This window comes from Salvia miltiorrhiza, chromosome 3 (genome assembly GCF_028751815.1).
Source record: "Salvia miltiorrhiza cultivar Shanhuang (shh) chromosome 3, IMPLAD_Smil_shh, whole genome shotgun sequence".
NCBI classification, from domain to species: Eukaryota; Viridiplantae; Streptophyta; class Magnoliopsida; order Lamiales; family Lamiaceae; genus Salvia; species Salvia miltiorrhiza.
The window spans coordinates 27,951,146-27,968,267 of NC_080389.1; the positions used below are offsets into that span (position 1 = coordinate 27,951,146).

The 17,122-nt window shown below is 34.1% G+C and overlaps 2 protein-coding genes across 2 annotated transcripts; one reads left to right on the plus strand and one right to left on the minus strand.

The window, feature by feature from the left end:
- Positions 1–651: 651 nt before the first annotated feature.
- LOC131014002 (uncharacterized) lies at positions 652–14,112 on the minus strand. The gene is made up of 3 exons (XM_057941939.1): positions 13,201–14,112; positions 6,094–6,636; positions 652–915 (listed from the first exon to the last, which is right to left on the minus strand). Exons 1-3 carry the CDS (start codon positions 13,993–13,995, stop codon positions 820–822), a joined length of 1,434 nt encoding a protein of 477 aa, XP_057797922.1. The 5' UTR covers positions 13,996–14,112; the 3' UTR covers positions 652–819.
- Positions 14,113–16,180: 2,068 nt separating this feature from the next.
- Positions 16,181–16,633, plus strand: LOC131018613 (uncharacterized). Its single transcript, XM_057947328.1, has one exon. It carries the CDS (start codon positions 16,181–16,183, stop codon positions 16,631–16,633), a length of 453 nt encoding a protein of 150 aa, XP_057803311.1.
- The last annotated feature ends 489 nt before the right edge of the window (positions 16,634–17,122 follow it).

Sequence of the window (17,122 nt, forward strand, 5' to 3'; positions counted from 1 at the left end):
CAGACCCTTAAGAGCTCAAGTTGTTAAATTATTTTCAAAGTATGAAAGTTGTTTTTAAAGGATGTTTCATGAAAGATTAAGTATATATGTGAATGACAAGTTTGAGACATGTTTTGTGCAAAGTTTTTATGAAAATGAGTGAGTTAACCTAGATAAGGCATCAAGATAAGCTAATGTATGTTAAATGCATGGTCCTTAGCCTTGATTATGTTTTGTAAGTCTGGGAATAGGTTGATCTAGACACCCTAAGTAGACAACAGTTTTCTTATCTATGATATGTGCTAAGTGTTAAGAACAAGTTTAAAGAAAAAGGGGCATTAACTTCACTGAGTGCACTCAGTCCAAAGTTTTTAAATCTTTTCAGGTTAACGGAGCCGGGCGCAGTGGAGGCTAGGTGGTTGTGATGGTCTGGAGCGATCAAGAAGGTCAAGGGTTTCCTTGACATAATTTATTTTCCCATAATCTCGATCATCAAACTTTTTATTTTGTTGGTTATGCCCTGCGTGGCAATTATGAACTTGTTTACCGTTTTCCCTAGATAAGTCAGGCCGTCACACATTCTATCAAACATAATATTAATATGACATATGATAAAAGACATTTCAATCAAACATATCACAACTTATCCAAAAACATGCATCAAATGAGCCCTTAATATAAAGGATAGCATTGTTTATATAGGATATCACTGCTTGAATGTGCTCAAAGGTACATTCATTTTAGATGATTGGGAAACTAGTAAGAATATATTTGCACAATACTTTATAATGAAGAGGTGAATCGCACATCGATATATATTCTTCCACATTTCATGTAAGACTAAGCTATGATCTCGTCTATTTTGCACTCCCTAAGTGTAACATCCGCTTTCACACCATCCACTCGAACAATATCACAACATTCACATCTATCAATCTGCAACAAGAAAAAATCAATAGAATAAACAATAATAAAATAAACAATAGATTATATATATGTGTGCATGCCCACAAAAACTCTCTCTCTCTCTCTCTCTCTCTGTATATATATATATATATATATATATATATATATATATATATATATATATATATATATATAGTGTTATTATGCAAGTCATACGTATCTTGTAAAATGAGTTCAGTTTGAATTCACTATAAAATATTATGTATTTTCTATGAAAATTATAAATTTAAATATATATATATATATATATATATATATATATATATATATATATATATAGGGTGCGGTTATAGTGAGAACCACAATTATCGTGAGAACATAAGAACCAATAAAATTACTGCATCTGCTATACAAATTAATGCATCCCCTATTAAATTTAATGCATCCGAAAAAAATAATTTTTTTGCTCCCTTCAGGATTCGAACCCAGCACCTGCATTCATCCACCAAGATGATGCATCCACCGTAGATCTTGATGATCGAATGGCTTAAAATGGTTCTCCGTTCTTATTTTATTAGTGGTTCTTATTTGAACCTCTCCCTATATATATATATATATATATATATATATATATATATATATAATTTTAACTACTTACGAGATTCAAACATAGACCATGGATTTATTCAGAAAAGTCATGAATTCATCAAAAATCTTCATAATCTAAGAACCAAAAATGATTTTATTTGTATATGTTAAATATATGGACTCACTCGTTAGATCATCAAGATCTACAGTTGATTCATCAATTTGTTGGATGAATTCATGATCTTGAGCTCGAATCTTATAGGTAGTAGAAATTTTCTTTTTTGCAATTCTGACATTTACACAATGAATTCATAGGTATTCTACATAGAATTCATACGTTTATATACGATTTCTCTATGATTAAATCTCAACTGTTAGATTATAGGTAGATCAATGGTGTAAACCTATTCTTATTTTATACTCTAAAAGTTGTTTTTAGCCTAGCTCCCTATATAATTCATAGGCTAGAGTTGTTTTCAACCCTAACACTCTAGGATTGGTGGGCTAATCAGGCCAGTCCACGAGTTTCGGGCTGGATTGAAATCCCTACCTATAGAATTCGAACTCATTACTGTGAATTTATTCAACAAAATGATGAATTCGCCATGCATAGATCTTCATGATTTAGTAACATAAAATGGTTTTTAATTTCTATACGAGTTCTTATTTAATCCAATCCTTATAGATACATAGACGAGCGTTCCAATTAGATCCCCTATATGTGGTGACATTTTAGATCGATTTGTGGGTGTTGATTTGATGTATCCTATGGCTGATATTTAACTAGAGGGCGAATTTTTTTACCAGGGTTCGAATCTTGGAGGGAGCGAAAATTTGACTCATTTTTTTAATATCGTTATTCATCAGTATATGTTGCCTTGTTCAACACTATATACCGCCTTATTCATTGTACTCATGATCTCACGAAAAATAGCAATCTCACTAGAGTGCACTCCTATATGTGTGTGTGTGTGTGTGTGTGTATGTCTCTGTGTGTGTGTGTGTGTGAAAAATGATACAATTAGAATGAATAAATATAATAAAATGATAATGAATTCAGAACATGAGATATTCAAGTTCTATGCTGATATCTATTCAAATTAATCGTGGGATATTCAGTTAACGAATAAATTAATAAAGTCTATGAATAAGTTGCATGTAACACACGAATAGTCATTCTCACTTGGATTGGAATTCCGTAGTGGACAAATTTTTTACCACATTAGCTAAATATGGCTATTCATGGATTTTATCAATTTATTTGTTATTCTCATTTCTCATAAAAACTAATATTCTCATGGGATTCCAACCCTATAAATACACACATATAAGTAGATCATGATATAAAAACTTTTTCTAGTGTAGAAATCAGGAACCAATGTGATATTTGAAAATCCTACAACTATTCTTAACATCTCGAGATCAATAACACTCTTTCAATAGATTTTTTTTTTTTGAAAGAAGGCAGAATCTCTTTCAATAGATTTTTGTCAAAAGGAAATTTACAAAGCTCAGAAAATCTCTTAAGCCTTCAAGCATTTTTGTTAGAGTTTGGGCTTAAGCATTTTTGTTAGGATTCGTATATTGCAAAACATGTTTTAAATCTTCTTGTATATTGAAATACCCTATTTCCCTGTTCGTGATAACATTACTAATTTGTCACATGGTTTTCTATTTAATTTATTTGTTAAATTATACTGCAGACAGTCCAATATTCTATATTATAGATCATGTGGTGATCAACTATCACACAAGATCACATGGATATATTTTGTAGAATAGTATATGTTCACAGTTTAAATGGATTTGGACAATCCATTGATTAAGACTGAAGTATCTACGTTAAGAAATTTGCTTGTCTTAGCTAAATATAGATACTTATGTGATATAGAACTGAAATTGAATTCACAGTAAGATGAGTTCTGAATAGCTGATAGAATTTAGAATGAGATATCGAGAAATCGTTATTTCTTAATTTATATTAATTATCTTGTGCATATAAGTTTTTTTAGATATATTGCTTTAATTTAATACAGGGAGGTTTATTGATAATCCAATATTCTAGATATCTTTTTTATTTATTACTTTTCAATATTTTAGATATCTCGGGCAGTGGTACTTTAATCTTGGGAAGTGTTGTTAAATATTGTTATATAAAACCTTGTCTAGATGCATTGAGTTGATATATCCCCCTTGAGGTGCCCATATGGTTTATTGTGCTAGAAGTCCAATTGGTTGGAATTAATTCTAGATATAATAATAATGTTAGACCAATTAAAACTTTTAGATAATAGATTAAATAATTATAGTTGTCAATAAGCTTAAATTATAATGAATATGCGCTATCTTAAACACAAGAAATAATTAAATAAAGGGGTTATTTCCGGAAAATACATGTAGTTTGTCAATTTTCTGGCTTATAACATGATTTTATAATTTGATCAGAAAATACATTAATTTTCAATTTAATCGCAATTATAACATGACTTTATAGTCTGACAAGAAAAATCACCAAGTTTCAATTTATTCTCAATTATAACATGATCTTATTTAGATTATTTTTCATCATAGATGTATTAATATTTATTGTATTTATATTAAATTTCTATGTATAAATATTGTTAATTAATTGATTAATTTTTATAAAAATTAAGTTAGATGATTAATTATTTCATAATATCTATATATATATCAAGATATTATAGTGATGGTTTAAAAATACACACACACACATACATATATATATATATATATATATATATATATATATAGGGTGCGGTTATAGTGAGAACCACAATTATCGTGAGAACATAAGAACCAATAAAATTACTGCATCTGCTATACAAATTAATGCATCCGCTATTAAATTTAATGCATCCGAAAAAAATAATTTTTTTGCTCCCTTTAGGATTCGAACCCAACACCTGCATCTATCCACCAAGATGATGCATCCACCGTAGATCTTGATGATCGAATGGCTTAAAATGGTTCTCCGTTCTTATTTTATTAGTGGTTCTTATTTAAACCTCTCCCTATATATATATACATTTTCAACACACAAATGCGCGCGCGCACACACACAAACACACACACACACACAGATATATATATATATATATATATATAAATTTAATTTTAATATTCTATTAATATATTACATATATAATAAGTATTTATTTATTTAAATTATGAAATTACAAAATATTAGGACCAATAAATAATTTAGGTACATATATAATAGAAACTATGTTAAAAAGTAAATAATATTATATATTATTTACATATAGATGTATATTTATCAAATATATATGTATATATATATATATATATATATATAGTATATTGTGAGATGAAAAGAACATTAAAAATATTTAAGGTATTAAACTTTGATATTATTATAATAAATTAATTACAAGGTCATGTTATAATTGAGAATAAATTGAAACTTGGTGTATTTTCTTGTCAGACTATAAAGTCATGTTATAATTGCGATTAAATTGAAAATTGATGCATTTTCTGGTCAAATTATAAAGTCATGTTATAAACCAGAAAATTGACAAACTACATGTATTTTCCGGCAATAACCCCTTAAATAAAAATGATTCATATTCGTAACATGGGTTAGGATAGATAGTACAATATTAATTCTTTAATGGAATTAATTAATATTGATAGACTTAAATTTAACTAAGAATTAACTTAAGAAAATTCAAGTCTATTAAGAGGTCTTATCCTAATCTTCCTATGAATTTGTAACTTAGCCTATTGGCACCTATATATATAGGAGAGAGGGAGAACATAATTCCTACACCTTTTTGGAGATGTGATTTCACCCCTCCACCATACAAGAGTCTATTGAAATTTTCTCTGTTTATGTGTGAGAACTTTGTGTTTGACTCCCGGCTATTAGGTTCATTAGTCCGTTGTCCATCTAACGTTCGAGCTATAGGAATGAATAAGCTAGAAGTTTCTCAGGTTGAATCTGTATCTGTTAAATAATCGAATGCCATAGACTACAAATAGAGGTAAATTAGCAATCTCTACTAGCATGCTAGGGTTTGATGCATTCCACTTTACTGTAGCTGTTGTGTTTATTCTGTGATACCTGTAGGAATTTAATATGCATGATTATTTAAAATATTATCTTATAAGATCATTGACAAGGAACTTCTCACATTGGTTCCATCAGTTTATATGATGTATAATAGATATGAAAAAAATCACGATCATAAAGCATAAAATGGTTATTGGCACTAAAACACACTAATTTTGACCGATTTTTGCTTTATGCACACATTCAAAATCGGTACAAACTATACTAAATTAACAATTCTTATAATTTTATCATGATTGAATTTTTTGTAAAAAATAAAGTTGGTGTTGCAACTCGGTGTCTTAAATTTTCATAACTAAAACAACATAGTTTTGATTAGAGTAGTGCCACGTCGAAGCCAACTCACGTGATTTATGCCACCATGGACGAAAAATCTCAATCATGATATTACGATAATTGTTAAATTTTGTATATTTTGTACCAATTGATTTTTAAATTAGTGTGCAAAATCAAAAAACGAGTAAAGTTGATTTATTTTAATGCTAGTTATGTGTGTGTGTATTTACCTGCAGACGTTTTTTTCCGGTTGAAATTACTTGAATCTCTGTTATAAAATCAGCAGAGTGATTGCCGCTGGAGAGGCAAGGCGGCAAGCCCCGTTGGTTGGCGCGTGTATAGGTTGTAATGATTTGATCAGTTGAAGTGCTCTCGGAAACGGATTCAAAGAAGAAGAAATGAGGCGCTTCACAAGAATCATTAGAACGCGGGCGTGTGTTGAACATATAGAAAGGGCGCTCGGGCCCGTTCGCCCACGGCGTGAATGTTTCTATGGGCAGTTGTAGGTAGCTTCGTGGCATAATTCTCTCATATATTTGTGCAGAATAACCCCACGAAATCGATAGAGACCAATTCGTTTTCTTGTGGTAGCATATGGTTTGTTGGAGCAATCGGGACTGGTCAGCATCAGCCGCCTTCATAAGGTGGTGCGTGGACTGCATACGATCCATGGAAGGAAATATGGGTTCCACTGCGTCGAAGTGATGAAAGGTCAAGACGGGAACTTTAGGATGCGCTGATAGATAACCTGAGAAATCTCCATGTAGATCAACCTACATAATTTAATAGTTATAAATTGTTTAATGCGTAACGTTGATTATCGCGAGAACTGCAATTTTTCATGAGAGTATGAAAATAATGCATTTTTCTGTAAAAATACATATATTCATTGTTAAATTTGAGACATTAAAAAAAAATCACTTTCTTCATGCTTCACATTCATTCATCAAAATGATATATTACCATAAATTTTCACAATTCTTTTGAGTTCAATAAAAAATTATCATTTAAACCTCCTCTCTTAATGTATTGTCGTTCCTCGTTTATTATGGTTGATCCTATTATTGTAGTCAAACAAGTTAAGAAACATCAAGCATGCCATAAGTCCTTCTATACTGAATAAGAAATACCTGCCTATAGCCAATATTGAATTGTTTGATTTTGGGACGGTCCCGATGGCTCTTGGCAAAAGAATATAAATGAATCTTTTTATCTATCATTATAAAAATCTAATATAAAATTCATATGAAAATAAAAATTTATAGTAAAAATTTGCCCTTTCATTTAGGAGGATGTTTATTTTTTAGGATAACAATAGATAGATAAAATTAATATAAGCTATAATATAGTACTATTTAGTAAAATGGGTTAAAACTTTAAAATACTTTTTTATTCTCGACAAAGTCTAACATTTAAATTAATTTTACTTAATTCTTATCTTAGTTTAGAAGGTGAAATTAGAAATACTCTAATGAGATTATATATATACTGTCAAGTGTCAATCGTAAAAAGTAAATCTATGCATGCTTAATTAATTGGACCGAATTGAGGCTCTTTGTCTATAAAAAAAAAACTTAAATTTGAGTCAAAATCTTACATTTAATAAATATAAAAATATATATTTTTGGGCCTCCTAATATATGTTGAGCCATGTATCCTTACGCAAGGTCGAACTCTCTCAAAGGCGGCCCTAATTCTGGACGGGATCCTCTGTCCCTTTACTAATAAAGTGTGTACCATCATGTAACACTTTTAATTTATCTATTTTATAATTATTTATTATAAAAATAAAAATAAATATAATATTAGAAACTCTAATTAACATTTGTCACTAAAAATTACAATTTTAAAAAATTATATACCCTAATTTTGAATTAATTAACCCAAATAATCAATTATTAATTCAAGTAAATGTAAAAAACCAATTATAAACCCTAATTGGAGGAATGAACCCTTGTTAATTATCTTTTTATTATATTAAAACATAATAAATTAAAATTGAAGAAAAAATAATTAAAAATTATAATAAATTAGGAGTGGTACACACTAAATTGTGGGATAGAGAATCTCATCCTAATTCGATGTTTATTGTTGTTCTTAATTACAACGTGTAATTACGATAACCGTTTTCAATCCCCCAACCCAAGTGCTGACACCCTGTGCTGGCTTAAACAAATACTCCCTCCGTCCATCAAAGATATGCTACTTTACTTTCGGCACGAGTTTTAATAAAATGTGAGTAAAGTTGGTAGTGGAGTAAGGGTCCCACTTTAAATGTGAGTGGAGTTGTGTGGACCATACTACTAAAAATGAATAAGGCATATTTTTTGTGGACGGACGAAAAATGAAATTGTGGCATATCTTTGATGGACGGAGGAAGTACTTGTTTTCGAAAATCCTAGTCATATATTTAGACATTCTTAGTTGCCGGTGGTAATAAATTCTACATTCGATTTATAGACAGTAGGATCGAGTGTACATATTTCTTTGCAACTATCGATTAAATACCCAGATTAAGGACAGCTTGGCCAACAATTAGGACACTATCCAATTTGAACTAAAAGTTGACTATGTATGCAAAACGTGTCATCGATTCAATCCTAATCTAGCAACCCAACAGGATAGTATACATCATATAATATTGACAAAGCCCTATACATAGTAAGACCAAATTATGCAATTTTTTTCTTAAGAAACTGAGATATTTCTGTGTCTGTATCCCCTTAAAAAATATTTTTAAAAGAATGGCTGATTGATTCAAATGAATTCAGCTAATGAAAATAATAACAAGAACAAGAATAATAATCAATAAATTAATATGGTAGTGACCAATTCAAAATCAATTGATATATATCTAGACTTGATTTACTGTATTTCATTAAATCATTTTGTTAAAATTTTCCTGTATAATTAAATCATCAAATATATACTCATTTATAATTGAGTCAACTTGTGAGATAATCATATTGAGCAATGAAAGTCATAACCGTATAAATAATAGTATTTTAGATACGGGTCAATTCGATTGCACGGTGTAACTGTTGCACCCATGTGGAAAAAGGTATAGGGTTAGAAGCAACTGGTGTCATCACCAATCCCCATTTCGTTGACCAATTGATTAATTTCGTGAAAAACTGATAAGCCTGATAGTGATACGATCCTTTAAGCTAAAAGCTAGTAGACCTTGAAATCTGTAATTCACAATAACTGTGTAAAAAGGAGGAGAAAGGGAATATGATGCGATTCATGCAATTGCAAACTCTTCGCCAGCCTTACCCGTTCCTGACATTTTATAGGCCTCGGATAAAATAAGAAATAAAGAATTCGGCCGGGCCCCATCCTGATTCGTGGATCCAAATTCTTTTTAGGATTTGATCTTGTAAACGATGGACCCAATAAACTTAAATTTACATCCGATCTGAATACAATCTGAATTATTTTTAAAATTTTAAATCTGAATCGAGAGCAAAAGTTCTAAAACTCAGATCCGATGACAAATTCAATTATATATTAAAATATATAATTTTATTTTATCTTTATCTAAAAATCTATGACTAATTTATACATCTCTTTTCATAAATAATACTTCTTTCGTCCCTTAAAAATTTGTCACAATGAAAATAATACAACTGATAAAAAAATTATGGTGAAGTCATGTATAAAAATAGTATTTGAAGGACTGTAATTGTAAAATTGATGATTTCTTCAATATATATATATATATATATATATATATATATATATATATATTTGATAGTGAGGTGATTTAATAGAATAGAAAGTAAGGGGGTTAGGACAAAGTTTTGGGGCACTTCAAAAAGAAAATTTGGGCAAATTTTTTAGGGACGGATGGAGTATATATTTCTATAAAGGAAATTTTCACCTCAAAAAAGAAATTAGGGCAAACTTTATCGTAATATTTCTATAAAGGAAATTGGGGCAAATTAACTTTTTGGGGACGGATGTAATATATATTTCTATTGATTAAAAAAAATGTAATTAGTATATAAAGTGAGTTGGTAGAAAATATTTAAGAATTATTTTATAGATATTTATGCAATGTACCAAACATGATATTAATATGACATATTGTAAAAATGATATATAGTGAGTTGGTGTGTGAAGTGAGTTGATTTCACTATTAATAATATTTGAAATATTTAATTTTTTACTAAAAATGTGAGATATTACTAGTAGGACGTCCCAATATAATAATTGAGGCATTACTAATAAGATGGAGGAAGTAATATTTTTTTATTGATTATGGTATAATTATTTATTTTTGAATGATTGTTGAAACCCCAGACAATATATTATGATGTTATTTTTAATTAATTTGAAATTTATAAATTTATTTTAAACGAAAAAAATATGAATCTAGACTCGAGACCCTTCGAATTTGAACATGGATTTTAATTTTTTAGATCCAATACGAATTCGAATCTAAGTAAAAAAAGTGGATCCAAATCTAGAATCTAGACCAAGTAAGATCCGTCTGGGTCTGACTCATTGCAATCTCTGTTCGGCTCTTACAGTAGACACTTGATACAGTATTTTGTTAAATTTTCAAATCTCGAGAGACAAAGAGCTCCTGCTCTCCTAATATTTTTAATGGTTAAGTCAACTAACTTATAATATTACTGATTTTAAAATTTACAAATCCAAATCTAATTCCAAAACCCTATATATGATCCTATTGACTAGACTTTTCGATCAAGGGCATCCAGATTAAACTGAATCCCCACATGTCTTTATTATATCATAATTATTGTACCTACAGTTAAAATATATTAGTCTTATGCATTAATTCCATGAAAGCGTCATCTTTTATTGCCAGTTAATTATTAATTATTAATTACAATGTAGTACTGATAATATTAATGCTCTATTTGCTAAAGAATAATAGAAGTGTATTATTTGAAAGCTGTGTTCTTTTGTGTTGATAATATATCATGAATATTAAGGATAGAAAACAAAAAAAATTACTGTTTTGAATTTCTTTTTCTTTTCTCCTTATTTTCTGCACAAAGAAAATTTTAACCATTTCGAATTCTTTCTTATATATCATTTAAAGAGAGATAATATTATCAACTATTTTTTTTGTGTGATAATATTATCCCTCTTTGAATAAAAAGAAGGAATGAGAAATGGTGAAATTCTCTTTTGTAGAAAATGAGAGGAAAAAAGAAAGGATTTAAAGTGAGAAAATTTTGTTATCTCTCCGTTACTCATGATAAATTTACAATTAAATAAAACACGCCCTGAAAAGATAATTGTACGAAGATAGATAAACTTTAGAGTAAAATTTTGAAGTAGCCAAAATGAAGCATAAAACACAATTTATGGCTATACATTGAAAAAACACAAATATTTTTGGCCATTTTTATTGATTTGGACGTTTTTACCCTTGATGAGGCGGACCGGGTAGGATCAGGCTCGCGGGTCGCGTGCTGGGTCGGGTTAGGCACTTATGGCACTATTAATGCCATAAGTGCCAAGATTTTACTTTGGTTTTATTTTGGATTTCCGATGGCACTTATGGCACTAATAGTGCCAAAAGTGCCAACGGAAATCCAAAATAAAACCAAGTAAAATAGTCATTTTGGCACTTATGTCACTATTAGTGCCATAAGTGCCAACGGAAATTCAAAATAAAACTAAGTAAAATGGTCATTTGGGCACTTGTGGCACTATTAGTGCCATAAGTGCCATACGTGCAACACAAATACAGAAACAACAATGGAACATCTAAACCCTAAAATGAATAATCTAAACCCTAAATGGAACATCTAAACCCCAAATGGATAATCTAAACCCTAAATGGAATATCTAAACCCTAGGGGGAAGTGTGCACTTATGGCACTAATAGTGCCATAAGTGTCATACGTGCAGCACAGATCAGATCAGATCTGTCGATGGCTGAAATCGAAGGAGGCGGAGATCAGATTTGCCGATGGAGGAGGCGGCGCAACGATCAGATCAGATCCACCGCCGCCTCATCAGATCAGATCTGCCGCCGCCTCATCTTCCACCAAGCGGCGCGCTGGAGAGAGAGAAAGAGAGAGAGGGAGATGAGAAAGAAAGAGGAGAGAGCGACAGCAGATGGAGAGAGAGAGGGGGAGGATCTCCTCCACCGCCGCCGCCTCATCCTCAACTCCGACGAATTCTGCCCAAGCGGCGCGCTGGAAAGAGAGAGAGAGAGGGAGATGAGAAAGAGAGAGGAGAGAGCGGCAGCCGCTGCTCGCTGGAGAGAGAGAGGGAGATGAGAAAGAGAGAGGAGAGAGAGAAGGGTAGAATAGTCATGACATACAAAAAATGGCCAAAACTTATGTTTTTTCAAATGATGGACAAAATTTGATGTTGTATGTTGAATAGGGCCATCCGGCCCTATTGTTTCTAAACTTTAACTCAATTTTGATTTTGCACATGAATTAAAAAATTTGCTAAAATTCACAAATTTTTTATTATTTTAAAATTTTCACATAATCTCATCAATCTTCGACAAATTAATGTCATCGTGGCTAGTTGCGACAAAATAAAACCATCGGGACTGACTGATGTGCATGGTACATCGACTCTTTAAGTCATGTATATATTTAAAGCGTCTATCTCAATATTAATTCACAAACAATTGACAACCTTGTGAAACATCAAAACAATTGAAAGTTGGTGTATTTGAATACAAATTTTGTAATTATGTACAAAATGAATTAAAGTTGGCATATTCATGCGTAGGGGTGTAAACAAACCAAGCCGCTCGCGAACTATTCGGAGCTCGGCTCGAAAAAATCTCGTTCAAGTTCGTTTAGAGAAGCTCGATAAATAAACAAACCAAACTTGAGCAATTAGTAGTATTCGGCTCGTTAACATGTTCGTCAAGTGATTCAACTTGAAAAATATAAATTATTAGTATATACAACTTATATTTATCCACTAAAATTAATAATAATTGTATTAAATATCTAATTAATTTTATTTGTCATAAGAAAATAATTAATATATTTATTATTTTAAATAAAAAATTTATTTTTAAAATAAAATAATCAATATTTTGAATATAAATATAAATTTAGAAAGTTCGTATATGCTCGCGAGCCTCAAAGTATTCGGTAAGTAAAGTTCGGGATTCGATTTGATACTAAACAAACCAAGTTTGAGCACACCACTATTCGGTTCGGCTCGGTTCGATTACAGCCCTATTCATGCGCAATTACCCCATCTTTTTTAACCCCATCTAATTAACATCGACGAAATCATTTGAAGTATAAAACACCTTTTTCTGAAGTAGACGATCATATCATGTAGATGTAATTAACAAAATATAAACATCGACTAACCTGGTGAATTCCTTTATGAGGTGTGAGGTTGACTCCCACATCCGCAATGCAAGTCATGGTGATCAAATCCGCCGAAGTGCTGTCCGCATACCTGAGGAGGCACGCATCCATGTCCCTCGCCAGCGCCGTCGCCAGCGGGTAGCTGAGCACGATCCCGCCGCCGCCGAACGCCTGGTCGAACGAGTACCAATAGTTGGATATGACGCTCTCCGAGTGCCACCCGAGGTAATAGTACTTGTTGTGATCATACTCCGCAAGAACATCGACGATATTGTCCACAAAAAAAACGGAATCGTCGTCGCCCATCACCACCCATCTCACGCCGTCGTGCACCTCCCTCAACAGCTCCGAGATCCCGTGGACCATCCGCGGCATCAGCCAGAAGCGGGGCTTGGTGTGTCGGAACAGCTCGGATAGGTCGTCTACTAGTTTGTAGGGAGGGGCGGTCTCCGGCCAGGGGAGGAGCTCCGGGGGCGGGGGCCGGTCGAGGAAGACATGCCCACGCGTCTTGTTCGGCCGCCACCACGCCTCCAGGTAGCCCCGCCTCTGGGGCCAGGTCTGGACCGAGCCCATCAGACCGAATGCAATGTGGCTCAGATTGGTGCGGTCGTTGACGTTGTTGCTCGAGACGAGCGGCTGCGGAGATGATGATGGTTGCGGTGGTGCAGCCCATCTATGAAAGTAGAGTTGGGGGTTTTGAGTGTTGACGATGAGATTGAGAAGCAGGGCCACAAGTACTAGGGTTTTCCACAAGGTGCAGCTGCTGAAGAAATCTTTTGGAAAAGGTGAAACCATTTTGATTTGGTTTTGGTTCTTGGACTTGGACTTAGATCGATTATAGGGAGTTGGATGATCTTGATTTAAGATATACTATATAATTATGAGCAGTGATCATTTTACTACATCAAACATATTTTTGTCAACTTGGCGGTGATTGTATATTTAATGCTCATGGATTACCAATAACTTTTGGGAATCTATATCTATATATAATATAATAATATATAATACAATTATATATTAAAGCCACCACCTTACTTCAAGGTCCTACATGGCATCACCTCTAATCTCCATTTCTATTATCTTAATTCATCATTTAATTTATTAATTGTTGATTCAAATATAGAAACATTATATTATATTTTACATACTAAATAACAAGTAATCCCGAGGTAACGAATCCATTGAAGAAAGGCTTCGAGGAGTCTCAGCAACCAGTTTCGTACTATGATATGAAGGTTTTCAAATTTTTCATAAATAAATGAACTTGTTACTTGCAAAATTTCATGTATTTATTTATATATGCTTTGTTTCTAACATGATCTTCAAGGCCCTTATTACATCCTTGTACTCAGCCTCATTGTTTGAAAGCCTGCACCCAAATTTAATGGTGAATTGTATAATATTCTATTGTGGCTGATGAGGAGTAAAGTATGCGTAAAGCAAAGTTGACAGCACCAAAGTCGTCAGCGCTGGGAATAACTATGAGGAAAGGAGCTTGAATAGTATCTTTGGGAGAAAAGCATGAAGGGCAGGAGCATCAGGGCCATCTCGAGAGGATTTAAACACTATGCGCGTCAGGGCTGGAGTGAAGTAAGAAGGGGCAACGCTGAAGCTTGAGCAGAGCTGGCATAGTCAGGAGGGGAACTTCGGAGCTGGTATACAAAGTGCAGTGCTGGGAAAGACTGAAAGCGCAACCGATCGATAACGACCTCAAAGATTCTCTTTAACCGCCAGGGTTGCTATCAGCAATGTAATTACTAGTTTACCCCTGTCATAGGCGTCTATAAATGGAAGATATGATGGTCATTGTAAACATATGCCATAAAAAGTCTAATACGATACTCTCTTTTCTCGCTTTAGCTGCTCTCGTCTCTTTCTCTCGATTCACCAACACACTACAGGTGAATCATTTTCCTCATAATTAAAGGGTGAGATTATCGAACACATCAACTGGCGCCGTCTGTGGGAACGACAGATCGGGTTTAAGACGTGAAGAAATCTGTGCATGAACTCTGCTCGACCGAATTTCTCAGCGAAAGTTGTATATCTTTGTCGAGAATTCGGGTGTGAAGGGCGTATATGTTTGTTTGTGAATATTCTCGTCTCTTTCTCTCGATTCACCAACACACTACAGGTGAATCATTCTCCTCATACCCCACTCAGGCCTGTTCTGTCAGGGCTGCAAGTGACTCCAACTGAATAGGGATCGGCAGCGAAGAGACCGGGACGGGTTAATGTCACCATAACTGAACAAATGCTGTCTTTTCTGAGCTACACCTGCATGCGACAGGTGTTGGGAACGTCTACACTATCGTTAAACTTGGGGCTACCAGGAATCGCAGGACTAGGGACTTCAGGGCTGCCTACTCAAACTATTTCTGGGGGATTACCAACTGAAAATCCACCACCCTTGGTAAAGAGTACTATCGTCGTTCCCCCGAAAAGAGTGGGAGAAGCCAGGGCTGAAAGGTCAGAGATATGCGTCATCAGGGACCCTTGTTCCGGGGAGATATGGAGGGTATTGAGGATGTTGGGGACACTTCCAGTCAGACCAAACCTGTCACAGAGCGACGGGAGAGAGGCACAACGCTGGAGGATCCAGTCCAGCTATAAGAGAGGGTCTCAACTATGCAGCGACACCTCCAAGAATTGGATGAAGTGATTGAGAAAAAAGAGAAGGAAAAAAGCAAAGCTGTCTCACGAAAAAGGGGACAGTATGAGGACTCTATCCATTCCAGGGCTGAAAGTCACTAGGATAAACATGTTCATCTGAGGGAGAAAAACAAGCATACCAGCGGAGCTGGAGAAAGTAAGCGCAAACATACCAGTCAGCGCTGCCCGGGTGAGGAAAGTGGAGAAAGCCGTCGTCACCAGTATTATCCTGAAACCGCTGCTAGAGTGGGGTCAAGTCCGTTTTCGGAGTATATCTTGGCAGATCCGTTGCCTCGTCACTACAAACCCATTAACATGGAATACGATGGATCCGATGACCCGGAGGTACACATGGCCAGATTTGAAAACCATGATCACGCTACATCAGTACACAGAGGGGATTAAGTGTAGAATCTTCTCTATTACGTTAACCGGAATAGCTCAGCAGTGGTTCCGGGCTCTGGAGCCTGATTCTGTTCATTCTTTTAAACAACTACATGATACGTTCATGTGGCAGTTTGCGAGCTCTAAGTGCGCTGCCATGACTGCCATGTCATTGATGGATTTAAAACAAGAACCTACCGAGACTCTGAAGGAATTTGCTGCCCGTTTTACCAAAGCATCTTTGGAGGTGCTCAAAGCTGAATCTCAGATTAAGGGCTATGCTTTTGTACGCAGGCTAAGACCTGGAGCTTTCTTTGATAATTTACAAGTAAAACAACCGAGGGACTTTGATGATATTCTAGCCCTCGGGGTACATACAACTGGAGGAAGCTAGAGCCGCTCGAAAGACAAAATACAGTGGCAACAAACCCAAGAAGGCGGAGAATAAGGTCGAGACACCGGACACCCGTCATCAAGGGAGAGCACCGTATAGGGGACTGCCACTCAGAGTGCTACCAGGGGAAGAGCAGCTAACATACCAGCCCACTCGTAATGAGCAAACCTATAGAGGGGTGAATAACGTCAACCGACTCACTGATCAGACTCCATTGAATAAACCTCAAGACGAGATTTTTCACTTAATAAAAAATGAACCATGGTTCAGGGCTCCACGAGATTTTGCTACAGGGGCTCCCAAGCCAGGATCGAATGGACTGTTATGTCAGTACCACAATCATTATGGACACCCTACATAATATTGTGGTCATCTGCGTAATCAATTGGAAATATTGGTGAGATAGGGAAAACTTGATCAATTTGTGAAACAAACACCACCCCTGCACTTGCAGGATAATAATTATAATCCCAGAGCTGGAAGGGAATA